We start from the raw sequence: 27315 nt of genomic DNA, 5'->3' as shown, positions 1-27315 counted from the left end.
CTCCATAGCCTAGGTCGGCAATTAGTCTCAACACATCTCTCTTTCCCCAATGATTTCCTTTTCCTTGTAGAAGGAAGGAAGTGTCGGAGTTGTTGAAGCAAACAAGGCGTGATATATGCTAACCTACATAGGGTTAGGGTTACATGAAGGTTAGGTATGGTGTGGCCTGTGCGGTTTGGCTTGAGTTCTCTTGTAAGTTACAGAGCATACACGATACTTGTCAAAACCACGAAACGTCAGCTTAATCGCGTCGAGGCGCCCTTGTTCGACAACCATCATAGCTTATGGGTTGAATCAAAATTCGCCCGTATAATGAGTTCTCTGTTGTTATTTTTGTTTTAACATCAAGTTGCCGGGCTTGGACTGTATATAACCGTCATTTTATCGACGGTTGCGACCGGTCATCTCATCAACTTGGTTAACCTAGCCGACCTCTTGGAGGGATTCCTCTTAAGTGGTTTTTGGATGAAATGCCTTACGATCCGGACTGGGATTTAGAGGAGGAAACGAGCACCAACCTCAATTCTCTTGGTGCAACATTAAAATCACCATCCGAATATGGCTCGGATGAATATGAGTATGGGTATGAGGAAGGGGGGGGAGGGGACGAGCAGATCGTTGAACAAGAACGGGGGGATGCTGAAAAAGAAGACCATATGGCAGCCGACCTACTAGTCAGCCTACCTCGTTCTGACCCAAAACAAAACCCGGGGCAACACCAAGATTTGAAACCCAAACATCAGCAGCCCTTTCCAGGAGCATCCGCCGCCGGAACGTTGCCAAAGGTGGAAGTCGTCCTTCACTCCAGCCCTAGGCGAGTCCCTCTCACGGCACCGGCAGAGGAACTAGCGGACGACTTCAGCGACGAACCCAACCTGATTACTTCGGATATTGTGCCCAATCCAGTTGTACACCACCAACAACCGACGGCAAAGGCGCAAGTCGGCCCTCCTAACACGCAGCCTTCCGTTGCTCCCGCTCCCGCTCCCTTCAAATTGCCTGATATCACTCCTCAGCCCAAAAAGCGAGGCCGGCCAGTTGGTTGGAGACGGGGGCATGGATCATATGCGGCAATGCGGTCAGGGCTGCCACCAGGGTCGGCAACACCACAGCCGAAACCGAAGAAGCCGGCCGGCGAACAAAAACCGAGGGGCCGCCCAGGCCGAAAACCCGCTCCCACCGCGCGTCAGCTCTACCTCAAGCTTAACCCGCATTTTGTCGCCTTCCGCTGCGAGTGGGAAGACTGCCCGGCAGAGCTGCAGAACGTCGAAACCCTGCGTAGGCATCTACTAGTTGTCCACGGCCGACCATCCCGCTCCTCCTCAACCTCACTATCCCCATCGCCCGTCGCACAGCAACAAAACCACACCATCACCCTCCCCTGTCGATGGGCCTCCTGCACGTGCACACCCCTCCACTCGCGCGAATCCTTCGCCAGCCACATCGACACCGCCCACCTCCTCCCTATCCGCTGGCACGTCGGCGACGGCCCGCGCAACACCACTCCCCCCCCCAAACCCACCACCACCAAAACCACCACCCCTCAACTTCCAACCTACCTTTTCAACGCCGCCGGCGAACAAGTCACGCCCTCCATCACAACCCAACAAATCGAGAACGAAGACGAGCGCAAGCGGCGGGCGGCGCGCGTCAACCGCGTGCTGCTGCTGCGCGACCGTCACGCGCCCGACGAGCCCGACTACGGGCCGCGCGAGCTCGAGATTGTGGGCGAGGCGCTGGCGGCGAAGCAGAAGCGGCAGCGCATGTTGAGGGAGTACGCGGAGAGGGGGTGCGTGGGGGGGTGGTTGCCGTAGGGAAGTGGGTGGGTGTGTTTACTTATTGGTTTTCTGCCCTTTTTTCTTTCTTTATATATGTATTTTGGGAGAATAGGAGCGTTGTTTGACAGATATGTATATATATGCTATCGGGGCTGTAGCGGGCGAGGATGGCGTTGCCGGATGGCACGCAGCTCGCATAGATACATATGCTACTACAGTGTATGTTGTTCTTCGAGGGCCGTTGGCCACTTTCGCCATTGTAATATCACTCTTAGTGGTCTGTCAAGATAAAGAAAGCATAATGGTATTTACACACTCGTACCGCCCTGTATACCAACCTCGAGACAAGCCTGACTCGCACATGGAGACAGACAACTGTTACAATGCGCCTTCGTACCCCTGAATTAGCCACCCACCAGGCCTCGATGTTTGTTGGCCAGGCGGCCGCCGGGTGCACCGGCATCCGGGCTATCATCGGCAGTTTATAGACCTTTACATTGAGTTCGAGTAATTTCATAGCATACGGTGACAGAATGAAAGTGAATGGTGTCCAAAGCATCCCGTATACTCCGCCTAGTGTCGTTTCGGGTTAACCTTTCTGTTTCCCAGTGGTACGACAACTGCTCTCCAAACAGGGCAGGTGGGTGGGTTTGTAAGCCGAAACGTGTTCTAGACGCCGCAGCACAAGGACCCCAACCGTTCTTCCCGGAATCGGCGGGACATAGCCGAATTTGGTTTTTTTGGGGGGGAGAGGCTGTGATGGCCAACCATTGCAACTGTCAATGCCCTCTCCAACACAGGATAAAGCAAGAGAAAGGTCGAATTTGAATGATGAACGATTGGCCCTGGTCAGCCCCTGGCTCTCGGAAAGTTCAGCCTGGCCTGCACCTTGGCGCCTGGGGTAACCAATCTGCCGGGCATTGCACCTATTTGATGGTTTGGGAGCATCCACCTTACACGAGCAGGAATTCGTAACAGCAAAACCCGGAAATCCCTAACGTCATACGAAGGTAGAAAGTACTGTACCTGGTACTTTAGGCAGCTTGAGTGAATTTTTGTGAAGCAGGCACGGAGCAGCGGCAAGAAAGTGGGAGGTGCCCTGGCTGAGCCTGGCCGGTTCTGTTCGGGCGGCATATCCCGTGACTCCCCGCTGTTGCGGCTGCTGTTGGAGAACGCCTAGACCCCTGCCCGCCAGGCGGCTCGCTGTTCGCTGAGAGCAGCCGCCACCCCCGAAACTGAGCGTCAGCCGCTCACCAATCTTGCCAGGTTCGGCTCCCTGTCTCGCTGTTCTCCCTGCCATCGGCCGCCCGCCTGGAACCCGCATCGTGCACAACCGCACTGGCACCACATTCCCTCTCCGAAACATCCACATCATGGTGCTCTTCCCATGACCATCACGACGACCACCTCCAGGATGCCGTCCACCAAAAACACAAATGGCGATATCCATTTCCACCAAAAGGTGAAAGGGTGGTTCACGCGCAACTCGTCCAATCGCGACCGCGCCGCCGACAATACCACCGTCCACCACAATGCCGGCCATCATGGCGCGCCGCGCTCCGACACCAAGAGCACCTTTCGCCAGACCAAGTTTTGGACCGTCGGCCGTCTGCGCAGCGCTACTACCGCTAGCGAGGGTAACCCGCTCGACAACGAGACCCTAAGCCCGACAGCCCTCGCGAACCCCTATTTCGCCCACCAAGGCCAGCCGGGTCTGCGACACCATAACGAGGGCTCCGTACCACCCAGCCCACCCGACACACCCTCGGTCAGTGTGAACCCACCCGACGATGAGGACACCAACGGCAACGAGAAGGCCGCCGCTGCCACCGCTGCCCGCAAGGAGGAGCTCGCGAGGAAGTTGCGGAGGGTAGCCAGCGCCCCGAATGCCCAGGGCCTCTTTGCCAAGGGCGCCAAGGGTGACGGCAGCAGCACGGACGACGAGCGGCCCGCCACGGCTGAGATGGGTAAAGAGCCGCTCGAGGAGGGCTCAGGTCCCAATGCGCTGGGCTTCGCCGATGGCACGGGCAAGGCCACATCCGAGGGCGGCCTTGCACCGCCCGACGCCGACGGCCTCGGCTCGCTGCCACCGCCGCCGACCCAGTCAGCCCTCGCGTTCCGCAGGACGTACAGCTCGAACTCTATCAAAGTCAGGAATGTGGAGGTCGGACCGCAAAGCTTCGACAAGATCAAGCTGATCGGCAAGGGGGATGTCGGCAAGGTGTACTTGGTGAGGGAAAAGAAGAGCAGCAGGTTGTATGCCATGAAGGGTTAGTGGTAGATGCTCCCTTCTCGATTTTGGGTACAATGCTGACAACATAACACTACAGTGCTGAGCAAGAAGGAGATGATCAAGCGGAACAAGATCAAGAGGGCGCTGGCGGAGCAGGAGATTCTGGCGACGAGCAATCACCCGTTCATTGTGACGCTCTACCACTCGTTCCAATCCGAGGACTACCTCTACCTGTGCATGGAATACTGCAGCGGCGGTGAGTTCTTCCGTGCGCTGCAGACGCGGCCGGGGAAGTGCATATTAGAGGAGGACGCCCGGTTTTACGCGGCCGAGGTGACTGCGGCGTTGGAATACCTACATCTGATGGGTTTTATTTACCGGGATTTGAAGCCAGAAAGTGAGTTCACATTAGGTATGCGGCACGCTGGAAACTTCCGCTGACCCGGCCCAGACATCCTCCTCCATCAGTCCGGCCACATCATGTTGTCAGACTTTGATCTCTCAAAACAATCTGACCCCGGCGGCAAGCCGACCATGATCATCGGCAAGAACGGCACGAGCTCGACGTCACTCCCGACCATCGACACCAAGTCGTGTATCGCCAACTTCCGGACGAATTCGTTCGTCGGCACCGAGGAGTATATTGCGCCCGAGGTAATTAAGGGAAGCGGGCACACGAGTGCCGTCGACTGGTGGACGCTGGGGATTTTGGTCTACGAGATGCTTTATGGCACGACGCCGTTCAAGGGCAAGAACCGTAACGCGACGTTTGCCAACATCCTCCGCGAAGACATTCCCTTCCCAGATCACGCGGGGGCGCCGCAAATATCAAAGTCGGTTATTTACCCTCTTCTACCTTCCAAATTCTCTCAGTCATGCTAACAATTTTCCTAGTCTCTGCAAGTCCCTCATCCGCAAGCTCCTCATCAAAGACGAGAACCGGCGGCTAGGCGCGCGCGCGGGGGCGTCGGACATCAAGACGCATCCCTTCTTCCGCACGACGCAGTGGGCGCTCATCCGGCACATGAAGCCGCCGATCGTGCCGCACCAGGGCCGCGGCATCGACACGGTCAACTTCCGCAACGTCAAAGAGAGCGAGAGCGTCGACATCAGCGGCTCCCGCCCCATGAAGGGCGTGCCCCTCGAGAGCGGCCTCGCCACTCCCGGCGCCGAAACCCCGGATCCGTTTGAGGAGTTTAACAGTGTGACGCTGCATCACGAGGAGGAGTGGAACCAGGGGGGGAGGAGTTGAGGAAGGGGGCTCGGGGGGTCTGGGGAAAGAGAATGATAGAAGAGGGGAAGCGAGGGGAGGGGAAGAGAGGGGAAGGTTCATCGGCCAACAGCCTGCCTTGGTGACATGGCATGGCATGTCATGGATCACCACGGGTGGCATTTTCGTTCTGAGTCTCAGAATCAAATTACCCACAGTCCACTCATTCAACACTCATTCGATATTAGATAGGGACGGGAAAGACAGGGCTACGGCGGATCGCGGGCCGGCACAGTTGCACAGCAGACAAGGGGAGTGAGCGCTGCCTGGGTGAGAGGCAGAGCTGGTCGGTCGGTCGGTCGGTCGGTCGGTCCTTTTGGCAGACATGGCGAGAAAGAGCGGTTTATGTGGGTGGGAACCGCGCTTTTCATGTTCATGTACTTGACGCTTCATCTGATGGAGTTTTACGGCGTTTTTACACACTTCTCTTCGATGGAGGAGAACTTGTTCTTTTTTTTTTTCCTGTTTTGCTGTTCAGTCAAGAAAGGGGGGAGGGAGGACGGGTGGGATTTGGGACGATGCGATGTGTTGGGAGGGAGGGAAGGGAGTGGCGGCGACAGACGCTGGAATGGAATGTTAGATGTTACGGAGGTTTTTTTTATAAGCAGCCGAGCGAGACATTCATGAGCAGAACGAATACAGCACAGCGTCTGTGGGATTTGGGCCAGGCCAGATCAGGTTAGGTCATGGGGGAGTCGGTCGTATTTGTGATACCCTCCTGATTTGGTTTGGGTTGGGTGATTGATTGAGTGATTGATTCCGGCTCGTCAAGACAGAGGCTGGTGGATGCACGTATGGATGCATTGCATTTGCATCCGCATCTTGTGAGGCTAGCGCGCCTGATCTGCCGCACCGGCAGCAGCAAGAAAGCAAGATCGGGGGAGGAGGGGGTGAGTGGGAGTGGGAGTGGGAGTGGGGGTATGTTCATTAATATATGTCGTGACCCCCTGTGACTTGGCCGAACCGACTCGGCCGCAAGGCCCAACAAGGAGATGTCAGAATTGGCGTCCACTAACATGCCTTCGGCGAGGGATATACTCCGGCAGCTGGTCCGCCATCTCCTGGGGCCCTCGGATTCGGGGAAGCTTAAGAAGAGTTATTATAGGCCAGTCTTTCAAGCCGCCGCACTCGATCGATTCGAGGGCCTTACTCTCGAGATACAGTACACAAGCACCCATCTCTTTGGAATCAGGACTGAATTTAAGACTCTATAACGTCTAGTTAACTTCGTTGAGGAGAGGATGAGACATGTGGCCTTAGAAGGTCCGCTTCTATATACATGTAATTGGAAGGGAGTCCGATCTCGACAACTATCAGACCTTCTAGACTAGGTCAATAAGGGATATTAAGAAAGGCCCTGAAGAAACAAGACGGGTTGAGGGGGCTTCGAGCCATGAAGTAAAGTACGCCGTCGACAGGGCCCGAAAGAAGTATAACAACGTAGCAAAGCTAGCGAATGGGCTGATAATGTCCATCAAACTCCAAGCGACCGCCCGTCACGCCAGAGAGGTCCAACCCGGTGTTATACTCCTTATTCACATCCACCCGCCACGTCACGAACGGCCCAACGAGCGCGTAGCCCGACTCCTCGCGGCCCTCCCCAATAGTGCTCGCCAACTCAACCTCACCCGTCTCAAGATGGTACTTGAACGCCGTCAGGATCTGCGCCTTGTGCTTAAACTCATGCCTCTTCTTGACCTCATCCACCAACGTCTCCATCCCCGCATGCGTCAGGGTCAGGTGCAGCTTATTAGTCGACGCGACCCTGGCACCGTCCAGGAAGCACCGCACGCTCAGCAGCCGCACGTTGGCCATGCCGTCGAACGCCTTGCCCGGGACCACCTTGACGAAGAAGGTGCAGCTGTTCCGGCCGCTGTCGCGGATCACCTCGATGTGCTCGTCCGGGTCCAGGGCGACGGTGCGGTTGGTGAACGTCCCCCGCGCGGGGCCGAGTTTGTCCAGGTAGTACTTCTGGTAGGCATCCGAGAGGTTCTGGTGGGCGGCCGAGAGCAGGGTTGAGTCGAAACGGGAAAAGGGGGGGTCGTCGCCCAGCACGTCGCCGATGATGTTGTCGTCGTTGAGGGCGGCGTAGTTGTAGGCTCGCTGGGCTTTGTACAGCCAGTATTCGGTCATGCGAATGGCGTTGAGGTAGAGCTTTTGCATGAACACGACGATGGCGGGGTGGTGGACGTCGATGGTGGCGATGTTGGCGCGTCGGAGCTGGTCGAGCTGTTGCTGGAGTGACTGGGACTCGGTTCGGTACCGTACCAGGGTCGACACCAGGGCGTTGTATCTCATGATGTCTTGGCTTCGCTGGACAACGAGGGCTGGAGACGGCAGGCCAGGTTAGTTGTGACGTGATATCTTAGGTATGTTATCTGGGGCCACGGGTGAATGACCAGCTTACTGATGTAGAACCTGAATAGAGTTTTGACCCTTTCCACCGTCTTTTCGCTCAGCGAGTTGTTGACGTCTTCTATCAATTCAAACAACTCCTTCTCCTGGATCAGGAGCTTGGCAGCGTCCGGATCCTCGTCCTGTAGTTTTCCATTGGATAGCATCTTGTAGCCCTCATTGAGGCTCCTTATGGACCCGGTGATGTTGCTGACCCTTCGGACCAGATACTGCCGCTCCACGGTTGTCCCGTCCTCCTTGATGATCTTGGTCGCCATTTGATGAATCAAGTTGGCGCCCTGGAGCACCGCCATCGGCCACTTGGCCACAAACAGGAGTTGTGTTCCCGCATTGATCAGTTCGTCGAAAAGGGAAAGAGATGGCCTTTTCCAACTCTTGCTTGACCTTGTCTGCGGCTTCGGTGAGGTTGGCTTTGGCCCTGGAGAGGGGATAATCAAACTGCGCAATGTTCGCCGCCGTCCTGTTGAGCTCTCTAATAATGTCACGGCGCATGCTGGTGTTGTGAGGCAATCACAGCTTCCGTGGCGCTTCTGCTGGCTTCGATGTGCTCCTTGTTCTCCACGGCCTTGTCCACGGCCTCCTTGTATCCCTTGAACCGGAGCTCAGTTTTGCCGAGGTAGGTGAGGCTCGACTCGAGGTTCTTCTCGTAGGAACCGAATGACCCCAAAGGCACGCTGTTGTACGAGTCATTGTACGCATCCAACCCCGAGTCCATCTTGGGCGTAGAGTCCCACGGCCTCGTTCCGGATCGAGATGAGCTGCGAGAGCGACGCGGGGAGACCGTTAACCCCGGTGGTATTGCTACCCGGGATACTGAGAGTTGCGTCTCCAGTCTTGTAAGCGGCAACGAGGTTGGATTTGGCCAGGTCAGTCGGGCGATGGGCATCATCGAGGAATTCCAACCGATCTAGGAAGGTTCTCCAACGTCGCTCTGGCTTCACCCCACGCCAACAAAGATGATTTGCCTTTGCCGTCAGACCCAGGCCGGGGCGTACCGGCGTAATATCGAGCCTTGGCCCTCTCGAGGACCATGTTGCACTGGGTGGGATGGGCAAAGCACATGCTCAGCTCCCACAGCTCCTCGGGGTTGCTGACAAGGGCGACCGCGGCGTCGCCGTCTGCTCCTGGTTTGCCATTTTCACTCTGCTTTCCAAGGCCGACACCCCAGATGCCCCCCCTTACGCCGATGCTCTGGGTGACCCGGGACTCCATGTGGACCTCGATGCTGGTAAAAACGCGGACGAGCTCAATTAGAGCCTTTGAGAAGTCTTTCTTGTCAAGCTTTGGGGTACTTTCTTCAACAGTTCTTAAGACCTCGGAGACTCCCAGTAATGGCTTGTACTTCTTTACGCCTCACAACGGCGTGTCAGCTGCGTGAGGAAGGTCTGCTAAGCCGGCTGAGTACGCTTCAGGCTTTCTCGTGGACGCGGGAGATGAGCTTCCTTGCTAGAATGAGGGAGCTGCTAACGAAGCTGCCAAAGGCGACGGAAACCTGGCCCCCAGTACCACCATTGCCGCCAGCAGCTGGAGAGGCGGGAGTGCCCCCAGCGGAATCCAGGACCTGGTTGTAGCCATGGCCGCCGTACGCTTTAAAGAAAGCGGCTTTTATCAGTTGCCGCTCGTGACAATTCCAAAGGCGCCAGGTACGGAACTACGCCGGGACTTACCATCAATGTTGAACGTGTCAACATATCGCTGGTCTAGCCGCTGGATGAAGCAAAAGGCCTGGCCTCCGCTGGACGCATTGGCAGTATCCTTGGTGCCGTCGGCGCCGCCAATGTCGATCTTGAGCACCTCGTTACCTTTGGGGACGGCAGTGCTGAGACTTTTGACAAACAAGCCAAGCCTGGCTTTTGATTTGGGTTCATCACTCTTGTTCTTGAGCACCAGGTCGCGGTCGAGATGGAAATCCTCAGCGTAGATGTCTACAGACCGTGCCAGATCTGGCATCGAGAACGAAGTCTCGGCCGAGAGAATAAGCCTCGGGTCATGCTGAGGGATGAGCATTCGGTCAGGGTTGGGTGGGAGTTCTGCCATGTTGAGACAATTCTGGTGATATCTTGTCGGTGGGTTGGGTTGGAGATTCGCCCTGTTGAAGTGACTATCTTGGAGAGTTAAGGTTGGACAACTCGCCTGGCAGGTCAGGCTGGCGGTAATGGCGGTACTGGAGTAGAAACTACTGTAATAACCCAGGACAGGAAAACGTTAGTCCACCAAGATGCTGCTTGCTGCCCGAAGGATGATCCTCTCTAGGGGCTAACATAGGGGGCAGATTAGGAGACGGGTTTCCTGGAAACAGACGGATCGACTTCCCCATAGCCAATAGCGTGGCGATGGATGACGTTACCTGAGGGGTTGACAGTCTTGAGAAATACAGCCGATCTAGGATGGACTGCATATGTCTTTTGCACTTATACCTGCTCATTGGGCTGATGGGGCTACCTACATATGCATGTCTCAAACCCAACTACTCCTCCTCCACCTCCCCCTCTTATTCCCCCCTTGGTTGGATCCCCTCATCAAGTCAGAGGGCTATGAGATAACTGAACCTGGGAAATGTATAATGACGTGAGCTCGGCCGCGCTTATGATTTCCTAGTACGGCAACCACCGGGAATATAAAATATTGATGCTTCCCTTCAATGACCATCTTCATATTCACTTCATTCATCCCGCATTATATCATCCCCTCCAAGCCTCTACTAGCGGTCTCGACTAGCAAATACCCTTTCACAACAACATCATGGCCATCATTCCGCCCACCGAGTTCATTGACGAGCTGAAGGATGACTCGGCTACCAACCGTTGGGATGTCATGGTCTCGTATTCGGAGAAGCAGCTGAACGACCTCCTGGCTGTTCGCTGGAGGCACTCGATGAAGCCGGTGCCGCTCAAGTTCGACATCGGCACGCCCATTGACAAAAAGTTTCGCCTGGTTCAGACATTCGACGTTCAGCTCGGAGAGCCCTCTTTGCAATTTGCCACGGCGGGGGGTAAGGCAACTCTCAGCTTCCCTATCGAAGGGGGCTGGAAAAGCAAGATGGTCGGTCAGGCAGGCCCGGGCATGGAAATGGACGACGTGACTATTCCCCAAAAGTCATATGTCATAGACATTTCCATCCCCGTCATTCACCTCTTCGCGAAGGAGTCCACCATATCCGGCCCTGAAGTCGAGCCGGGGGGTGACATGGACAAGGCAAAGGAGCCGTCGCGAGCCATTGTCGGCAGCGGCACCGAGATTCACTTTGAGGAGGACAAGGTCGGGTCTACCTGCATAACCTTCCAGTTTGACAATGAGAAGATGTCTGCAGATATCCGGAACATCACGGGCAAGCCACTCGAAGAAGACGCGCTGATGCTCAAGACCAAGGACAGCATCGTCAACAATCTGGTCACCTACGTTCTGGACAAGGAGCACGTGAAGTGGATTCATTACAGCATCGCCGTCGTGACCAACGAGGTCGATCCCGACGATAAGTGGTCCGACTTTCTCCGCCCGACCTCATGCATGTTCAACACGCAGCCTGGCGCGATCAACGTCTTCATCAAGACCAAGGGCGGTACCGCCGGCAGCGGCATGAGCCCGCCCTTGTTTCAGCATCGCAGCACCAGGGACATTCTCCCTTTCCCGACCGGTTTCGACTCGGCCATCTTCATATCTCGCCGCCTCTTCGTCGACGATTTCCTGCTCCCCAACCTGAATACATCCCTGAAAGACCTCCTGAGTGGCCGGCCCATCGAGGTCAAGAAGCCCGCCTCAGGCACGGGCATGGAAATTAATCTCCGCCTCGAGAAGACCAAGACGTTCAACTACTACGACCTCAAGTCTGGATGGACTGCCTCCTTGTTCTCGATCCAGGACTTTACCACGGACTTTGACGCGAACCCGGTCACGGTCGTCATTGACAAGGGGCCCGATGGAATCACGCCAGAGGCGAAATGGCACTGGGAATTCACGTCCACCTTAGAGTGGGATATAGACACCAGCGTCGGGGGTTCTACCAGCATAGGCGGGAAAGCCTCAGTGACCTCTACCATGCCGGGTGTAAGTGTTTTTTCTTCTCGTTTTCCTTTTTTTTTTTTTTTTTTTTTTTTTTTTTTTTTTTTTTTTTTGTTTTTTTTGGCAGCTTGGAACATCAAGTCCCACGCCCTTTCTCCCCCCTCCCCCCTCACACAAGACAGCACGTATAACTATATACCTAACTAACACCCCCACAGGAACCCTGCCCCTTCGCCACCATCTCCGGCGACACCCTCGACATCAGCCTCGCCTTCCGCGACCCCACCGACCAGCCCAAGCTCAGCTTCGAGGCCCTGTATCGCAAGCGGCCGTGGTATGCGCACCGCGAGATGGTCAAGTACGTGCCCGGCGAGCTGCACAAGCTCCGCGTCCGCCTCACCCCCTTCGAGATGAAGTTCCCCAAGCTCGACTTCTTTGCCACCCAGAACGTGTTCGCGCCGGGGACACGGTTTATGACAGCGACGCAGGTCCTGCTTCCGCATGATATTGTGCTGGCGGGGAAGATGGTCGTGGTGCCTGCTGCGGGGGGTGGTGGTGGTGGTGGTGCTGCTGCTTCTGCCCCTGCTGCTGCTGCTGCTGCTGAGAGCGCTCCTACCACCACTGAGCTCCCGACCGCGAGATCATTAGACTACTCGGCTTACATGTACATGTCTGGTGCCGCCGCGGGGGCTGCGCAGGGGCTCCAGGAGCTTCTAGATCGGCTGTACACCGACAACCGCTTCCTCGGAGACGCCATGGCCGTCGCCGACGACAAAGACGGCGAGGCGGTGATGGACTGGTTCCGCGAACAGGGATATCAGATCGCCTGGGACGGTGTCAAGAAGGAGCTGGAGGAGCTGACGCTGCCTGGCCCCAAGTTTGACGTGCGCTTCGCCGGAGGCGTGTACAAGCTGAAGGATGAGAGCCTCGGGTTTGAGGAGCTGTTCGTGCATCCCGTCACCCGCAAGATCTACATAGACGGCCAAGAGACCGCCGAATCCGAGACAGATGGGACGAACGGCAATCTGGTTGTGACAGCCACCGACGGCGACGGACAAGAACACCACCTGAAGCTCGAGTTTGTGGCCAACAAAGACGGGCTCATCGCCAACCTCACGGGCAGCACCTGGCCGAGCGATGCCCCTGACAAGACGTCTCCCGTCAGCGGGGAGATCTTCTTTCCCTGGGACGACAAGCGCCCGACCGGACCCGGCCGGCGCAACATGTCACCGGCGGAGAAGCACTGGGAGGGCGAGGCCAACCGGTATTACGCCGTGGGCCTTGACTTGGTTTCCCCGATGCGCGTCCCGCCCATGCCGGCCCACGAGGCGGCGGTCGTGACGGAGAGATTCTTCGCTCCGGTGGCGCTGATGGGTCTTCCTGAGATCACTGTTCCGGTAACGCCAGCTATGTGTCGAGACATCGTCACCCTGATCGAGTGGCCTTTTACGGCCCCGTACCGGGCATTCAAGTTCCTCCAAGGCGTTCGGAAGAGGAAAAAGAACAAGGTCCTCGATCAGTACGGCGACAAAGCCAAGTTGTTTATCGCCGAGGAGCCCCTCCCGGAGGAAGTGCTCGACCAGTTCCACGAAGCGGTGGAGCGGAACGTCAATGAAGCAATGGAGGTGCCGGGGTACCGCGACCTGGAGCCCGAGAAGATCCGGGGGTTCATCGAGCGCGACCTTCGCGAGGAGCTGGTCCGGACGCTCACCGGACTCTCGCGGCGCGAGCTCGCCGAGCAGCTCAAGGCTCTCGAGGGCGTCAGAGGTTTACAGACCAGAGCTCTCATCAACGAAGCCATCGACAATCGGCTAGAGGCGGATATTGACAGGAAGAACTACGAGCCGTACCTGGACAGCTGCATTGCAAAGCGGCAGGCCGAGCTGAAGTATGAGGACGCGGCGAAGGACGTGGAGAAATTCCAGGAGGACGCCAGGAAAGCCCAGCAGGAGTATGAAGACCACACAAACGATATTCAGAAGAGGAAGACAGAACTGGAAGCTGTGAGAAAGGACCTCGAAGAGAGACCGTCGGAGCCCGAGAGCCGCGAGGAGAGAGCGAAGGAGCTGGAGGAAGAAATCAACAAGGCTCTGGAGAAGCAGAGAGAAGCTGAAAAGCGACGTGCAGAGGCCGAAGAGAAAAAGGGAGGGAAGGAAAAGGAGAGGGATAAGGAAAACGAGGAGAAGAGGAAGAGGGAGGAGGAGATCAAATTTCACAAGAAGAGATGGCTGAAGGACCATGAGAAGCTTTAGTCACCAGAGACACATCATGGATGCTTAGCTCCCGTCTCCCGGCACAACGAGGAGAGGGCCGGATTGGTAGGCTGAGGGTGGGTAAGCATATCTAGGTGACCAGGATGGACTTTTACTATGAGTTCATGTGTTTGTTCAAACCCAAATATCCGCCAAAAGATAATTTGCTCCGTTTACATGCAGCTGTTTGCATCACTCAGCGGCAGTCAACCACGAAACCAACGTCAAGGGTGTCGACATTTCTTTCTTTCACTGATATTCTTCACAATGTGCCAGACAGCTCCAAGACCACATCCTCAACATGCTGTCGTCTCTGTTTCCAAAATGGTAAATTCCAGTCTCTTGCATCCAAGATCTCCTATCCCCTACTCCGAGTCCCATCTTAATTGTCAGATTTAGCTACGGAACAAGAGAAAAGATATTAGCCAACCAGGCATATCCAAGACGTGGAGATCAAAAGTGCCGTGGCGATTGAACTGCGATTTACCTACCATTGTCTTCTTTCACCCGCAAATACAACTTGTGCCTGCGGTTCAGGCACGTCGGTTGCGGCCGCAGGGAATCCCAACACTCTAGGCAACAGACAAACTAGTTCTTGGTGTTAAAATAAAGGTGGCAAGTGTAGTACATTTCACGCTTTCCAATGTTGAAGAAGTAGACGTCGCAAAAGGTGTCGGGGTATGCTTGAAACCCTGCGGTTCTGTTAGGAGATAGGTTCTTGAGCGGGATTGACTCGTCCCCGCCTGTCGGTAGTCCTCGCTCCCTGCACTCATAAAGAAGGTACTTCTTCGTCCATGATTGTCCGCTTAGCGTCGCCCAAGCCATAGGGCTCCTTCCAAAGTTGTCCCGGCGGCATATAAGATCTATCTGTATTGTGGCCTGACTGTTATGCTGGCTAGAATGGATTCCGCGGCCCAGGAGCTTCTGGACTGTGCTATTGTCCCCAAGTCTGGCGGCAATGGACAAGCATGTCGAGCCATAAAAGTCCGGCGTCCAAATGTCCAGTTTAGGGGTTGAGAGTAGTGTGTCTATTATCCGACGGTTACCTCCTCTGATCGCGTGGAATATCGCTGGGCGGCCAAACGCATCGCGTCGATTCAGGTTTTTCTCTGGCTTCACCAAGAGATTGAAAACGGCTTCATTACCGGTCATAGCCGCTTTCATGAGCGCCGTTTGTTTTTTTAGGCCCTCCCAGCCAATGTTGACCTCTCCGGACTCAAGAAGCTTCTTCACAACCTCAGTGTAGCCCATGCGAATAGCCCACATCAGTGGCGTCAACCCCGTTTCGTCAACCCAGGCCACATTGGCTCCTCCAGCCAGAAGGGGCCCAATTACCTCGATCTTACCAATAAGTGCGGCAACTCCCAGGGGCATGAGGCGAAAAGGTGTGGGCCTTGGATTCCGTATCAGTTCTTTCATCTTCCAGCAGTGCCTCCATCACGTCTCTGTCCCCGCTGGCAGCAGCAGAGCAGACATGCGAAATTCCCCGCTCGTTTTCCCAGTTCAGATCCACATCTTCCATTTCGAGGAGGGTCTTGATTGCCGGTATCTCCTTTCTCAAAACGGCGAGCCTCAGTTGCGAGTTGCACTCGGCGCCTCGCCTCTTGAGCGTCTCGACCACTCCCCCATATCGGTTCTTGGCAGCCCACCACGCAGGAGCGCGGTCCAACAGATCTTTGAAGTTAGGGTCGGCGCCATAATCGTGTAATAGTTGGACAACTGGTTCAAGCCCACGCTCGGCAGCCCGAGCCAGTGGCGTTCTTTGCCTCTTCTCAATAGTTAGGCAAGTCAACTCAGAAGCAGTCATGTTGGTAGGGCAGATCGACGTAACAAATCACCACTCACCCCTTCTGGCTGCGTCATTTCGAGCCCGCCGAACAGATCTTCAAGCAGCTCCGAAATGGAATGAAGCAGAGTTGTCAGGTTTGTCCTGTCCACGACTGTACGTCGAGCGTCTAGAAAATACCTAATGTCCGTCTTGGCGCCGTTTACAAGGAGAAACTCGACAACCTCTTTGGAGCCGTTTTCAAGCGCCCAGGCGAGCAGTGTGCCGCCTTCTTCATCGGGCATTTCAACATCCACTGCCGGGCTGTTATTAGTGTTCTCAGTTTCGGAAGCGTATTTCCTAGGCCCGAATACCAGCCCCCGTATTCGAAGAAATCACCGCTTGAAGAGAAAGCCTGGTGCAAATAAAGCGCTCAGAACTGTTTGTCCCGTTCGGATTCGTTGGCGGCCCTGGTGCATACGAAACAGCTGAGTCACGATATTGAGTTTACCCCCTCCCGCAGCCCAGTGCAGGGCAGTCGCACCAACAGAGTCTTTCTGGTGGAGGTCAGCGCCATGGTCAAGGAGCAGCTGGACCGTAGCAACATGTCCACCAAGGGCAGCAATGTGAAGAGCTGTTTTTCCGTCCCGCGCTGCCACATTCGGACTTGCTCCCATCTCTTTGAGAAGAATCCGCAGAATTCTGGCGTGGCCGCGCTCAGCGGCGCTCAGCAGGAGCCTGTCCCGCAAGATTGACATGTTGGGTAGTTTCCGTAACTCGCGGGTGGCTTGATCAAGGTCCATCGTGTCCAGTGCGTGGTATTGCCAGTACTTCCTCGCATAGCTGAAGAAAACAGGGGCCTTTTTCTTTTGTCCCTGCCCCTCCGAGTCCGGACTCTCCAATTCCAAATCCCAAAGAAGTTCCTGCTCATACCTGGACATCCCTTCATCGCTGTTGATTCCGCATATGTTGAGGAACCAAAGACAAATGTCCAGGACGAGAAAGTTAGCGCGTGATGGATCAATTTGAAAGCTTGGGTGTTTTGTTGTCCCGTCGGCCAAAGATCGTAGTGATAAACCGGAAGGTTGATGAGGCGCGTCACTGAACATCTCATCCCGTACCACGCAAGGTCTGTTGGTCATGAGGTATTTGGCGACAGAATTGTGCATGAGGTAGACCACTTGGGTTTTTTCGTCAACGGATACAAGCGGCAAACAAGATTTGTAGGTCATGGATCTCATGCTGTTAAGGTTTGGCACCTCCTTGGGGCCTCCTGCTGTCTTCCTTTTCCATATACCAAAAGCCATGTCAATCTCCTCTTTTGTCAAGTCCCGTTTCGCTACGCTGACAAGCTGCAGCACAAAGTTAACCTCGTCCAGAGTGAAACGGTGCTGGCAGACGCGGCGGTAGATCCTGCGCATCATTCCCTCGTAAAGGTCGTAGAGGTCGGAAGGAATCTCGGCAATCATGTTGTCAAAGTCCAGGTCGTCGGACGTACGCCCATACTCTTCAAGATTTTTGATGACCAAGGTAGGCCATAGGAATGTATCTCGAGTGTTTTCTAAGAGATGGTTCTTGAGCGTCTCTTGCCATTGCGAACCGATCTTGGCGTCGAGGTGTGCCACCTCGATCTGGTGTTCTATTGTCTTCTTGATGTCGCCGGCAATGTTGCTCCGTCCAATACGGATTTGTGGAACTTTGTTGGCATCGAGATTGCCCACGATCCAGTCCTCTTCCTGGCTTGTCACAAGTATCTTCGTCTTCAAATCGCCTTCTTTCACGAACCCAAGAAGACTGCCGACGAGCTTTTTGCCCTCCGTAACATCACATTCGTCGACGCCGTCGAGAATAATATAAATATAACGGAAATGCGCTTCCAGCTGTCTTAGGATGTGTTTAAGAACTGCGAACAATTGGTCGCCATCGTACGTCACCCTTTCGCTAACCAGCGTTTGGAGAAGCCCACGGTGATTATTTATGAGCTGCCGGAGAAGGCTGCCGATGATGGCGTGCATCGTATTCGCCTGGGTGGGATTGCAAAAGCAGTAAGCCAGTGTGTCGGGGCGGTGACTTTGCTTGTTCTCCTGACTAGCCGGGGTTCCTCTGCGTCTGATCTGTACTTGTATATGGTCGACGCTGGACACGGAAAGCATGGTTTTGCCAGTTCCAGGTCCGCCAATGACCCAAAGAATCCGGCTGTTGCCTTCGATCCATTCCCCAAACTTGGGCTCATCCTCTCGAAGCCATTTACAGGTACCTGGAGTTATTCCACGCCTGCATCTCTCCAGAAAGCCCTCAGAATCCGCTTGCTGGAGGTTGAGGGCCTCGATCAACTTGTAGTAGGGGTCGTTGGCTGAAGCCTGGATGGGTGCTATAATGCATTGCAGATAACCTTTCCGTCAGTATCCAGTGAGATCACATCATAAATATGTGCAGTAATGCAGTGGTACGATTAGCACAACTAAGAGGTCAGTGGCTTACCATTGTTGGGATGGTGATTGATTGTGAGATTTTTTACTATGCCGACAGCTTCACCGCCGTGGAGAGATTCGATGTTTTGCTGCACGGACAGCTGGAGTTCATGTGCCTCCCGCTGTGTGATCTTCTTCAAATCCTTGATCTCAGTCGACTGTGAGTACATGTAAGTGTCAGCACCACTTCGACCCGCTTCGTTTCCGCAGGCACATACTGCAAAGTCTGCAGGCATTTCGAACCCGTTGCCCTGTTTTGATGGCTATCACTAGTAGTACGTAACATATGACTTGAGCTAGGCGAAGTTTGCAAACTTTTCTAGGGATTGCGGGAGGAAGGTTTGCTTGGGCCGAACGCTCAAGCAGGAGACAACATGAAACTGAGCGGCATTGACTTTGCCAATGTCATCGGGGAAGGCAATAAAAAGCTACATAGGTACCTAGTCTGGCAGACCCATGTCCCTTGGTGTCCTAACGCTAGACGCCTCGCGCCATTCTTTATCACTAATGAAGCGGCTGCCTCCTTTTCACTACCAAGGACTCGATGCCACAACGAGCCCACCCGCAGAGAAAGCCCTGAGTAACACCGCCGACGAGCTGTGCCGCGGCCATTCCTCCTCAGCTTCTTGTGGGGTCTTCACCAGTATCATGTTGTCGACGCCCATCTCCTCGACCCTACCAACGAGGCTGGGGCTGTGTAAAGGTCGAACCAGAGTGCGCCAATACCAACTTTCTTTCCAGCTTTGCCGCTGCGGCACTGGCCGCTGAACTACTCCATCCAATAACCAACGGGCTGGGTCTCAGTATCCTTGTGTCGAAGCCAGCTCAACTGCAGCGCTGCAGGAGACCAGTCTTGTCGCTTGCAGTGATTGGTAGCCTAGTGTGGAAATGGATATTCTTGTTCAGCTGAGGTTTCATAGGGTACGAGATGCCGAAGATCACTCCCCCAATTGACATCCACAGTTGGCATTTGGAGAGGGAGCCCAAGGAGTGGGGGGGAGGGGTGTACGCAAAGGTAAATCAATGGCAAGGCTCTCGTGTCGTGGACAAAGGCCAAGAATTAAGTATGTGCTTCCCAATGAGCCACCCAGCTTGCTTGCCAGCCCAGATCAGGGTGTGTCTCTCCAGATATATACATGCCTTGTTAGCCATCGTTCGAACACCAGTTTCGACACTCTTCTGGCTCATCTTCACCTCCCAATTTCTACCATAATGACAACCTTGAACGGGACGCAATCCTCCACTACTACCAAAGAGCCCGTTGCCCCGGTTGCAATGGACCAACCCGACGGTGGAAAGCTTGAGGTCAAGTATCTCTACCGGAAACTAAAGAATGGCGAATCCAAGATCACGGAAAGTATCAAGGAGGCGGAAGAGGAGCATGTGGACGAGGACGACTTTGTCTCCTATCCCTTGGTCTCCATCTAAAACTTCGACTCAAAGAACACAGCCACGGGCAAACAGCTTCGAATCAACTCTCACCACATTTGCCAAGCGATCGAGGAGACTGTCAAGTTCTATCCCGCACACAAGTCAGGGTTTAAGCCACCGCTCGAGATCGATAAGCCATTCGAAATACTTATTCATCACTTCCAGCAGCTCGAGAGTTACAAAAACAGCATGGCACAGGACAGCGAGCCAGCTCGTCATCTCGACATGCTCATCCGGTACTTGGGCGCAGAACCGGCCCTGAAGAAGTCTGTCGAGCTCATAGGCCATAAGTTGATCACATTTGATCTTCTTTGGGCCGCGTTCAAGCCAGGGTCTTATGTTTTGACCGAAAAATATGGTCAACCCTGCCTCTATTGGCTGCAAAGCACGTCTAAGAGGTCGAGTTTCTTTGGAGGCAGCCGCTCACTCCAACTTGAGTGTCTACATATCGACAACGATGGGATTACGACAGGGAGAAAGCTCGATTTTCTCTCAATTTCCGAGGATGAGTTTCCCCAGGGTGGTCGTGCTGAGATCACAAGCCTCTCGGCATTCCCTATCGACCAACTCCAAGACCGAGGAACAGATGTAAAGAATATGCTGTCAGAACGAGGCAAGTGGTTTTACGATTTGATGAAAAGTGGCCCTGCTTTTCGCCAATACCAGGGTTTGTGCCTTCATTACATTGGAAAGGAGGATAAATGGGAGCCTTTCTCTGTAAGCTTCAACTGCCGTGACCCCGATAACTTATCTCGCCAGCCGTTTTCCGTCATTCTAACAACGCTGGCACTCCAGATAGCAGGACGGGTCATGATTGATACCAAGGCCTTCTTAGAAGAGAACCCGAGAGAAGAGAAGCGGGTCAACCCTTGGCCAGGCCCAAAGGACACTTCCGACAAGACAACAGCCCGCCCAGAGGACACCAGGATGCTCTGTCCTCCATATGTTCATGGCTTTTATCTTGGAACGCGTACCTGGTGTCGCTTCTTTCTTGACAAGAAGGCGCTCATGGGTATTACATGGGAGCTGAACATGTGGAAGGATCTCATATTACCAGATTCACAAAAGAAACTCGTCCGCTCTATGATTATGAGGCATTTCTTCCCTACTGATGCTAAGCTCCGCGACGAGGATGCTCTCAAGGGGAAAGGCTTGGTGATCATGTCTCATGGTCCTCCGGGGACTGGAAAGACGTTGACGGCTGGTAAGTAGAGCCCAGTGGCTCCTTCGCACTTCGCCTGAGACAAAGGTGCCCCAGTAGCTAAAAAGATTTCTCGCCTCGTTTTAGTGGCTGTCGCCGAAGAGGCCAGAAGCCGGTGTTACTATACCCAGCTGGAGAGCTGGGGTCGGAACTCGACTCGGTGCAGTCTGGGATCAGGAAAATTGTTAGATGTGCTACAAGATGGAAGGCAATCCTACTCATCGACGAGGCTGATATATTCCTGGAGTCGCGGCAGAGCGGCGGTCAGGCTAATCTGGAGAGAAATGCGCTGGTTGCGGGTTAGTTGCCAATCCACTTACACAGACATACCATTCACTACTTCTCACTAACACCGCAACTGCTTTAGTGTTTCTGAGGCAATTGGAATACTCCCAGGGTATCATCTTCCTCACTTCGAATCGAGCGAAAATGTTCGACGCAGCCATCAAGTCACGCGTTCATCTGACACTCTCTTACGGACTTCCCACCATCGAGACACGCCGGCGACTCTGGGACCAAATTCTCGGCAAAGTCCCACCAGAAAACAGGGGCTTCGAGAAAGCAGCGGCCCTGAGCCTCTTCTCCAAGCACGCGCTGAACGGCCGCGAGATTTCGAACCTGGTCAACTCAGCGCAAACCCTAGCACGCTCCACGGACGCCAAAGCGGCAGGTGATGGGGCTGACGCACCCGACTGGAAGTTGACGCAGGACCATCTACAGGAAGTGCTCAAGATCTGGGAGGCTTCCAACCCGCCACGGGAAAAAGGGATGGCAAAGGCGACTCTTAAGCTCGTGATGGATCTAACCGTGCCCGCGCTGACTCTTTTCGTCTTGCTGGGCCTTGCTGTCATTGTCTCATTTCATGGATACCAGGTGGCTGTTAAGCGGAGGGATATTCTTATTTTGTATTGATAAAGCTGTTTTTCGCCACTTTTTTGATAGCTCGCTCAGTAGTGGTTTTGTTTATTCTCTTACTATGAACCTGTGTCAGCACACCTGCTCAGTTCAGCTCATGACTGGCCCCAACCACTTACTTACTGATTTTGTTTCTCAATCTTCCCCAATTTCACCAGCAACTGTTATAAGATTGGAGAACTTTGCTATCTGACGCCATATCCAACACATTCATTGAACTGAATGCCCAAGTTTTGCACCACGACGAGGTGTAATGGACACGCCCAGGGGGTAAGGTACATGTAATACCAGTCTCGCCCTGGTGTAACTCAACTAATGCATGGAGGGACTGCTAGAGCTTTGCCCGAGGTCCCCTAGTGAACTTCTCGGCCAATCCAGGGCGCCTCCCTACTGATGACAGGACAGCCGCACCGTATCATGGTCCCCTGCCCCACTCGTGCTGCAGCTTGGCCAGGATCTCGATAACTCTGCCATTAGGCTTTCCGTTGCGGCCTGACCAAGAAGGCTGGAGGGGTGTGTTACACAGATTCGTCCCCCCGACCCAAAGTGTCATGTCTCTGTTCACTCTATGAACGGTGAAGGCATGGATGATACCATAACGAGCCTTGCCGGTGGATATCAAGGGCATGCGGTTCCCTCCTTTCGCCCCTCTTCGAAGATGGAGGGCCTCCCGGACTCACAGCTCAGAGCAAGTCGGATCGCCACCACAACCGCCTCAACCACTTGCGACTATCAGGGAGGACTTACAAAACCAAAGAAAGAGAGGGAGAGATGGCGTTATCACCGATAGCCGGCCGCGTGGGACTCTTGGGCCCGTGGGGGGCCGGGGATGACGGTCTTGTCGAGTGCGTGAACGCTAATACACCCCTACTTACCTTTGTGTGCCATGGCTAAGGGACATATCCTTCGGATAGCATCGTCTTCGTCCACGGCCTAACGGGCAACCGCGAGGATACGTGGACGCACAAGTACGGTGTGTTTTGGCCGCGGGACCTCCTCGCAAAAGACATACCCAATGCACGTATCTGGAGTTGGGGCTATGACGCCGACATCTTCCACTTCTTCCACAAGCGCTCCAAGACCGACCTCAATACACACTCCAACCAGCTGTGCACCGATGTGGCTGCGAAGAGGACCCAAAAGGTGAGCTCAGCCTTGTTATTTGGTTGCCCTTGTTAGCCAAACCTAGATTTTGAGTTCGTCACTGGCCCAGTGTCAGCGTACATCATGTTTGCAAATGGATTCGAAACTGACAGTTGCTCATAGCCCGACAGACCCATCATTTTCATTGCCCACAGCCTCGGGGGCCTAGTTTGCGAGAATGTGAGTTCCCTCCACTGTCTCTGTTCGGTCTCTTTTGCCGGATTCCCCCCCATAACAATACCAACACGATGAACGACAAACAGGCCATCATTCTCGCCAAAGTCAACGCCGAACCGCACATCAAGCAGGTGGGCTCCTGCACCCGCGGCATCATCTTCCTCGGCACGCCGCTTCAGGGCAGCCCCATGACCAAATGGGGCGAGATCGGACAGCGGTTCGCGCGGCTCGCCGGCCAGGATAAGAACAAGGAGCTCCTCGCGGAGCTCAAGCAGGAATCGCCGCGGCTCCGGGAGCTGGCCGACGCCTTTTCCAACATCCTGCGTGACCGGACCAAGGGCGAGGAAACCATCGACGTCGTCTGCTTCTACGAGCAGTTCGAAACCCCGCCCGTCGGGTTTATTGTCACCAAGGACTCGGCCACCGTCGGGGGGTACGAAGGCCAGGTCATCCCCGCCGACCATACCGACATGACGCGCTTCGCTGCGGCGTCGGACGCTGGCTACATTCGGATCAAGGGGGTTCTCGAGCGCTGGATCAAGGAGCTTCAGGCGTCGGGCAAGATTGTGGATAAAGCGGTGAGTCCCCCTGGATCGAATATTTGTCCCTGTGAGGGACGAGTAACATCTAGGCGAGGCACAAGGGCACTGCGTATGCTGACTCAATTCTGCTAATCGAAAGCTGAAAAAAAGAGAGGAAAGATACAAGATAGCGCGTTGGCAACGCGAGAAGGCATGGCCAGAACGGAGCTAGTCCGGATGCGGAAGTGCACCTCCAACCCCAACCCTGGGTGCGCTTTCCGTCACAGTCCCCCTCCCCTTCCTCTTTCTTTTTCTTTTCTGTTACCGTGCCTTCAAAATTGTATTGACAGCTCTGGTGTTTAGGGTATCAGTGTGGTCCAAAACGTCGACAAGATAATGGGAGGCCTCGTGGTTGGTGTGAGTTATGGAACAACCACTGTTCATAGCAACTTTTCTGGGGCGGGTGCGTCTTAGTGATGTTCGATAAGAGGTTTAGTGGAGGCTCATGTGTGGACGCCAGATTTCTAGAGCTATCGCTCGCGGCGCAGAAGAGAGTTGAGAAACCAGAAGTAAGAGTGCTGGATCGTGTGACAGTTTTATAGGCCTGTCCGGATTACACGGAGTCTTGGAAATGAGCGTAAAAGTGAGCGTTCGGTGCTTGTGGCTTCCACTTGACGGTAACTGTGCTGCTAACCTCGATTTTGCAGACGCCTGCCACGGCGTCGTCACGCACTATGGTGTATATACATAGGTACATGTACGCTTACATGGTCGGGCGTCACGATTCCGTTGCGATGCGATGCGATGCGGCTGCGGGTACGGCAGGCAGGCCGGAAGCTCGAAATGATGCGCGAATAGCAAACCTTCCCGACGCCCATTTCCAGTGGATCTTTAGCAGGCCTCAGGTGGGCAGTCACTCAGGTATGTACCCCTCACCCACGCTTACGGGACAAAAGCGGCGAGGCTTTCACCCGACTCACCCTCATTGGCGGATGAGCCGGAGCCATGCACGCCAGAGTGCACTCGGTAGTTGTCGGTGCAGGCCGGCGATCAGTTGGATGCTTAACCGCGATGCATGCAACCTGGAGGGGGAAGTCTATTGGGCGGCAAATATCTTTTATACTCGGTGTGTGGGATTGAGATGTGGACAGGTGCACCGCGCAGAGTCAACCCTGAGTCAACCTGTCTCGAAAGTAGGCAGTGGCAATGGTAGGCAAACAAACAGGTAGGGTTGGCTCGGGCTGTCTCGGTCAGAGGCTGTTTGCTGCTGCTGCCTCGGGACCTGCTGCCGTTGTTGGTGAGTCTTTCCGGCATTTATTTTCTAGCTATCTTTCTTGTCGTTAGAAAGCGCATATCAGACAGGCAAGTTCTCGACCCTCTTTTGCTCTGGTTTTTGCTGCTCGTCGATCGTCGCTTGTGTTACTCGAATTGAGACGATCATCGACATTTTATCTATACCATAAACAGCAGTCAGTTGCAGCAGTTAGCACGTCACCATAAGCCAAACTCGGTACTCCTACCTACCACAGTACCTCAACATCAGACAACCAACAATAACAACCCATCCAACCCTCTCAAACGTCAACCTGCTACCCCAACTCAGAAATGTCTCCAAAAAGAGCCACCACAACCCACTCCCCAACCACTCACCTCCCCCGAGTCCTCCCCAGCAACCAACCCAAGAACCAACCCAACAACCAACCCAACAACCACCCCCCCACACCACCCCCTCCACATCATCACCCCACAACCCCCCCACCACCACCCCCACCCCCATCGCCAACACCCCCCCAAACCCAAACCCAAACCCAAACCCAAACCCAACCCCCCCAAAAAACAACAACAGATTACCTCCTCTCCTGGACCTCCCCGAACCCGCAAACCGGCACGGCCGCGCCTCAAACCGCCCATCCCACTGCCCACGCCACAAGCCCTGCGCGCCGCCCTGGCCACGCTGCCGCCTCCCGGGGGGCTGGCGGTGCCGGAGCTGTTTCGCGACGTGGCGGATGATCCGGGGAGGCGGGTGGTGGTGCTGCATGGGCTGGGGATTGGGATGGTGGGGGCGGTTGGGGAGGATGGTGGTGTTGATTGGGGGGATGGGGATGGGGATAAAAAGGGGGGTGCTGGGAGTGGTGCGGATGCAGGTGCAGGTGCAGGTGAAGGGGGTGAGGTGGATGAAGGGGGTGGTGAGGGGGGAGAGTCGGAACGTGGAGAGTGAAGAGGATGGGGGAGAGGAAGAGGGAAAGGGGGGAAGGGGGAGATATGGAGATTCGAATTCCGATCAAAGCGGAGAGCAAGACGAGCAAGAACGTGGTAGGACTACGCTCGGCGTCGATCCCCAGTTCGTGGCGTGCCTCGCCCAGAGACGGCCCTACCGGCTCCGTGGCCGCGGCCTGGCGGAGCACGCGGAGAGGAGGCGCATGTGGAGGGAATCGATGCAGGCGAGGCAGGATCTGGGGAGGTACGATTTTGGGGGCTACATTTGGGAGTACCCCGAGGTTGTGGAGGTGGAAGGTGATTGTTCGGCCCTGATAGAGCGGGCCGGTGTTGAGATCCCCGGCGAGCCTGGGAGTGGGTCCGACGGTGATGCCCTTGGGCGGAGAAGGGACCAGAAAAGATCGGCAGTCGTGTTTTGCCGGGTAGGGTTGTGGCGGGGGCCCCATGGGGTATGTGTTGTTCTTGGACAGGGAGGTCTGGGACGTCCCGGGCGAGGGGGTACGCAAGGCTAGGAGGGTGACGGCTAGAAAAGTGGAGGGCCCGGAACAGGTTACCGAAAGCCTAGAGGAGGTTTTAACTAGACGCCGTGGAGGAGAACTGGAACGCCGACGACCAACTGCCGGGTATCGTCTCGGAAGTGGTTTATCGCCACTGGCAAGAGCTCTTTGACTTTCTCGAACCAGAGCCGCGGGCCACGCGCGAAGAAACCGTCGCATGCTACCGGCGGATGGTACGCCTGCTGGAGCTCAACGACGAGAAAAGCGACGACATGAACTGGAAGAGGCTCGTAGACCGGATCGTAATACGTCTCAACTGGCTCAAGTCAGCGTCAGACCACTCCCCTGTTCCTCCCTCGACCACTCTTTGGGCAACGCCTCCTGCCATCACCACTTCGAAACATGGAACGGCCGCCAGAGACAACAGAGTGAGAAGCTCCTCAGGGCACGGTCAAGCCCCTCAACGGCGGGTCGACGAGAACCAGCGCGCCCTCGACCGCCTCAGTTACCTTGGTGGTATTCTCATCCCGCTACCCATCATCTCTAGCATTCTCTCTATGGGCGACACTTACGGCCCCGACGGCAGCCGATTCTTCATCTTCTGGGCCCTCTCGGTGCCCCTGGCAGGGCTCACCGTCCTCCTCATCTACGCAGACACCATCCGCAAGGCCGAGGTATGGGTGGAGATTGAACCCGGTCTCGTCATGCCGAACCCGGACGGCAAAGCCACGGGCAGTCGTAGCCATGACGAGGGTATGGGTTCCGGGGCCGAGGTGCCGCACAATAGAATCTTGATGGGGCGCAGAAGGAGGACCCACGAAGATGGAGAGCAACCGTTGCCTGGACTGCCGGATAGCGTGCCCTTTGTTGTAGACCATGACGTCGAGGAGAAGATCATCGACATACCAACGGCTTCTGCACCCGCGACGCAGCCTCAGACTGGGCATGAGGAGGTAGTGGATCGGGTGCATCAGCGTCGGTGGAGTATGGGCTGGGTACAAGTACCAATGCTGATTCTAGAGAAGCCAGC

General features: G+C 55.1%; 6 protein-coding genes across 6 annotated transcripts in view; 4 read left to right on the top strand and 2 right to left on the bottom strand.

Moving 5' to 3' along the window:
• Positions 1 to 470: 470 nt before the first annotated feature.
• On the top strand, positions 471 to 1814 carry CHGG_07885 (uncharacterized protein; the record flags this gene model as incomplete). The annotated part of the gene is made up of 1 exon (XM_001225540.1): positions 471 to 1814. The coding sequence occupies one exon, from the start codon at positions 471 to 473 to the stop codon at positions 1812 to 1814; it is 1344 nt and encodes a 447-aa protein (XP_001225541.1).
• Positions 1815 to 3165: 1351 nt separating this feature from the next.
• CHGG_07884 (uncharacterized protein) lies at positions 3166 to 5263 on the top strand (the record flags this gene model as incomplete). The annotated part of the gene is made up of 4 exons (XM_001225539.1): positions 3166 to 4048; positions 4109 to 4408; positions 4502 to 4844; positions 4906 to 5263. The coding sequence occupies 4 exons, from the start codon at positions 3166 to 3168 to the stop codon at positions 5261 to 5263; spliced, it is 1884 nt and encodes a 627-aa protein (XP_001225540.1).
• Positions 5264 to 6730: 1467 nt separating this feature from the next.
• Positions 6731 to 9733, bottom strand: CHGG_07883 (uncharacterized protein; the record flags this gene model as incomplete). The annotated part of the gene is made up of 6 exons (XM_001225538.1): positions 6731 to 7608; positions 7689 to 8134; positions 8293 to 8509; positions 8692 to 9040; positions 9165 to 9283; positions 9364 to 9733. 6 exons carry the CDS (start codon positions 9731 to 9733, stop codon positions 6731 to 6733), a joined length of 2379 nt encoding a protein of 792 aa, XP_001225539.1.
• A 705-nt stretch (positions 9734 to 10438) lies between these two features.
• CHGG_07882 (uncharacterized protein) lies at positions 10439 to 13947 on the top strand (the record flags this gene model as incomplete). Its single annotated transcript, XM_001225537.1, has 2 exons — positions 10439 to 11740; positions 11914 to 13947. The coding sequence occupies 2 exons, from the start codon at positions 10439 to 10441 to the stop codon at positions 13945 to 13947; spliced, it is 3336 nt and encodes a 1111-aa protein (XP_001225538.1).
• A 1342-nt stretch (positions 13948 to 15289) lies between these two features.
• CHGG_07881 (uncharacterized protein) lies at positions 15290 to 18419 on the bottom strand (the record flags this gene model as incomplete). Its single annotated transcript, XM_001225536.1, has 5 exons — positions 15290 to 15715; positions 15793 to 16028; positions 16194 to 18083; positions 18194 to 18341; positions 18402 to 18419. The coding sequence occupies 5 exons, from the start codon at positions 18417 to 18419 to the stop codon at positions 15290 to 15292; spliced, it is 2718 nt and encodes a 905-aa protein (XP_001225537.1).
• Positions 18420 to 19395: 976 nt separating this feature from the next.
• The window catches only part of CHGG_07880 (uncharacterized protein), a gene marked incomplete at both ends in the record, with an annotated part of 8599 nt that continues 679 nt past the window's right edge, over positions 19396 to 27315 (top strand). The window contains 13 exons of the mRNA XM_001225535.1: positions 19396 to 19599; positions 19780 to 20331; positions 20410 to 20818; positions 21183 to 21720; positions 22645 to 22873; positions 22997 to 23053; positions 23137 to 23628; positions 24018 to 24140; positions 24279 to 24492; positions 24797 to 24868; positions 25101 to 25785; positions 25859 to 26237; positions 26381 to 27280. Coding sequence (XP_001225536.1) covers positions 19396 to 19599; positions 19780 to 20331; positions 20410 to 20818; positions 21183 to 21720; positions 22645 to 22873; positions 22997 to 23053; positions 23137 to 23628; positions 24018 to 24140; positions 24279 to 24492; positions 24797 to 24868; positions 25101 to 25785; positions 25859 to 26237; positions 26381 to 27280 — 4854 coding nt within the window. The remainder of the gene's footprint in view (positions 19600 to 19779; positions 20332 to 20409; positions 20819 to 21182; positions 21721 to 22644; positions 22874 to 22996; positions 23054 to 23136; positions 23629 to 24017; positions 24141 to 24278; positions 24493 to 24796; positions 24869 to 25100; positions 25786 to 25858; positions 26238 to 26380; positions 27281 to 27315) is intronic.

Source organism: Chaetomium globosum, genomic scaffold (assembly GCF_000143365.1).
Source record: "Chaetomium globosum CBS 148.51 scaffold_5 genomic scaffold, whole genome shotgun sequence".
Classification (NCBI taxonomy): Eukaryota; Fungi; Ascomycota; class Sordariomycetes; order Sordariales; family Chaetomiaceae; genus Chaetomium; species Chaetomium globosum.
This window is presented reverse-complemented; position numbering and strand designations above follow the sequence as displayed.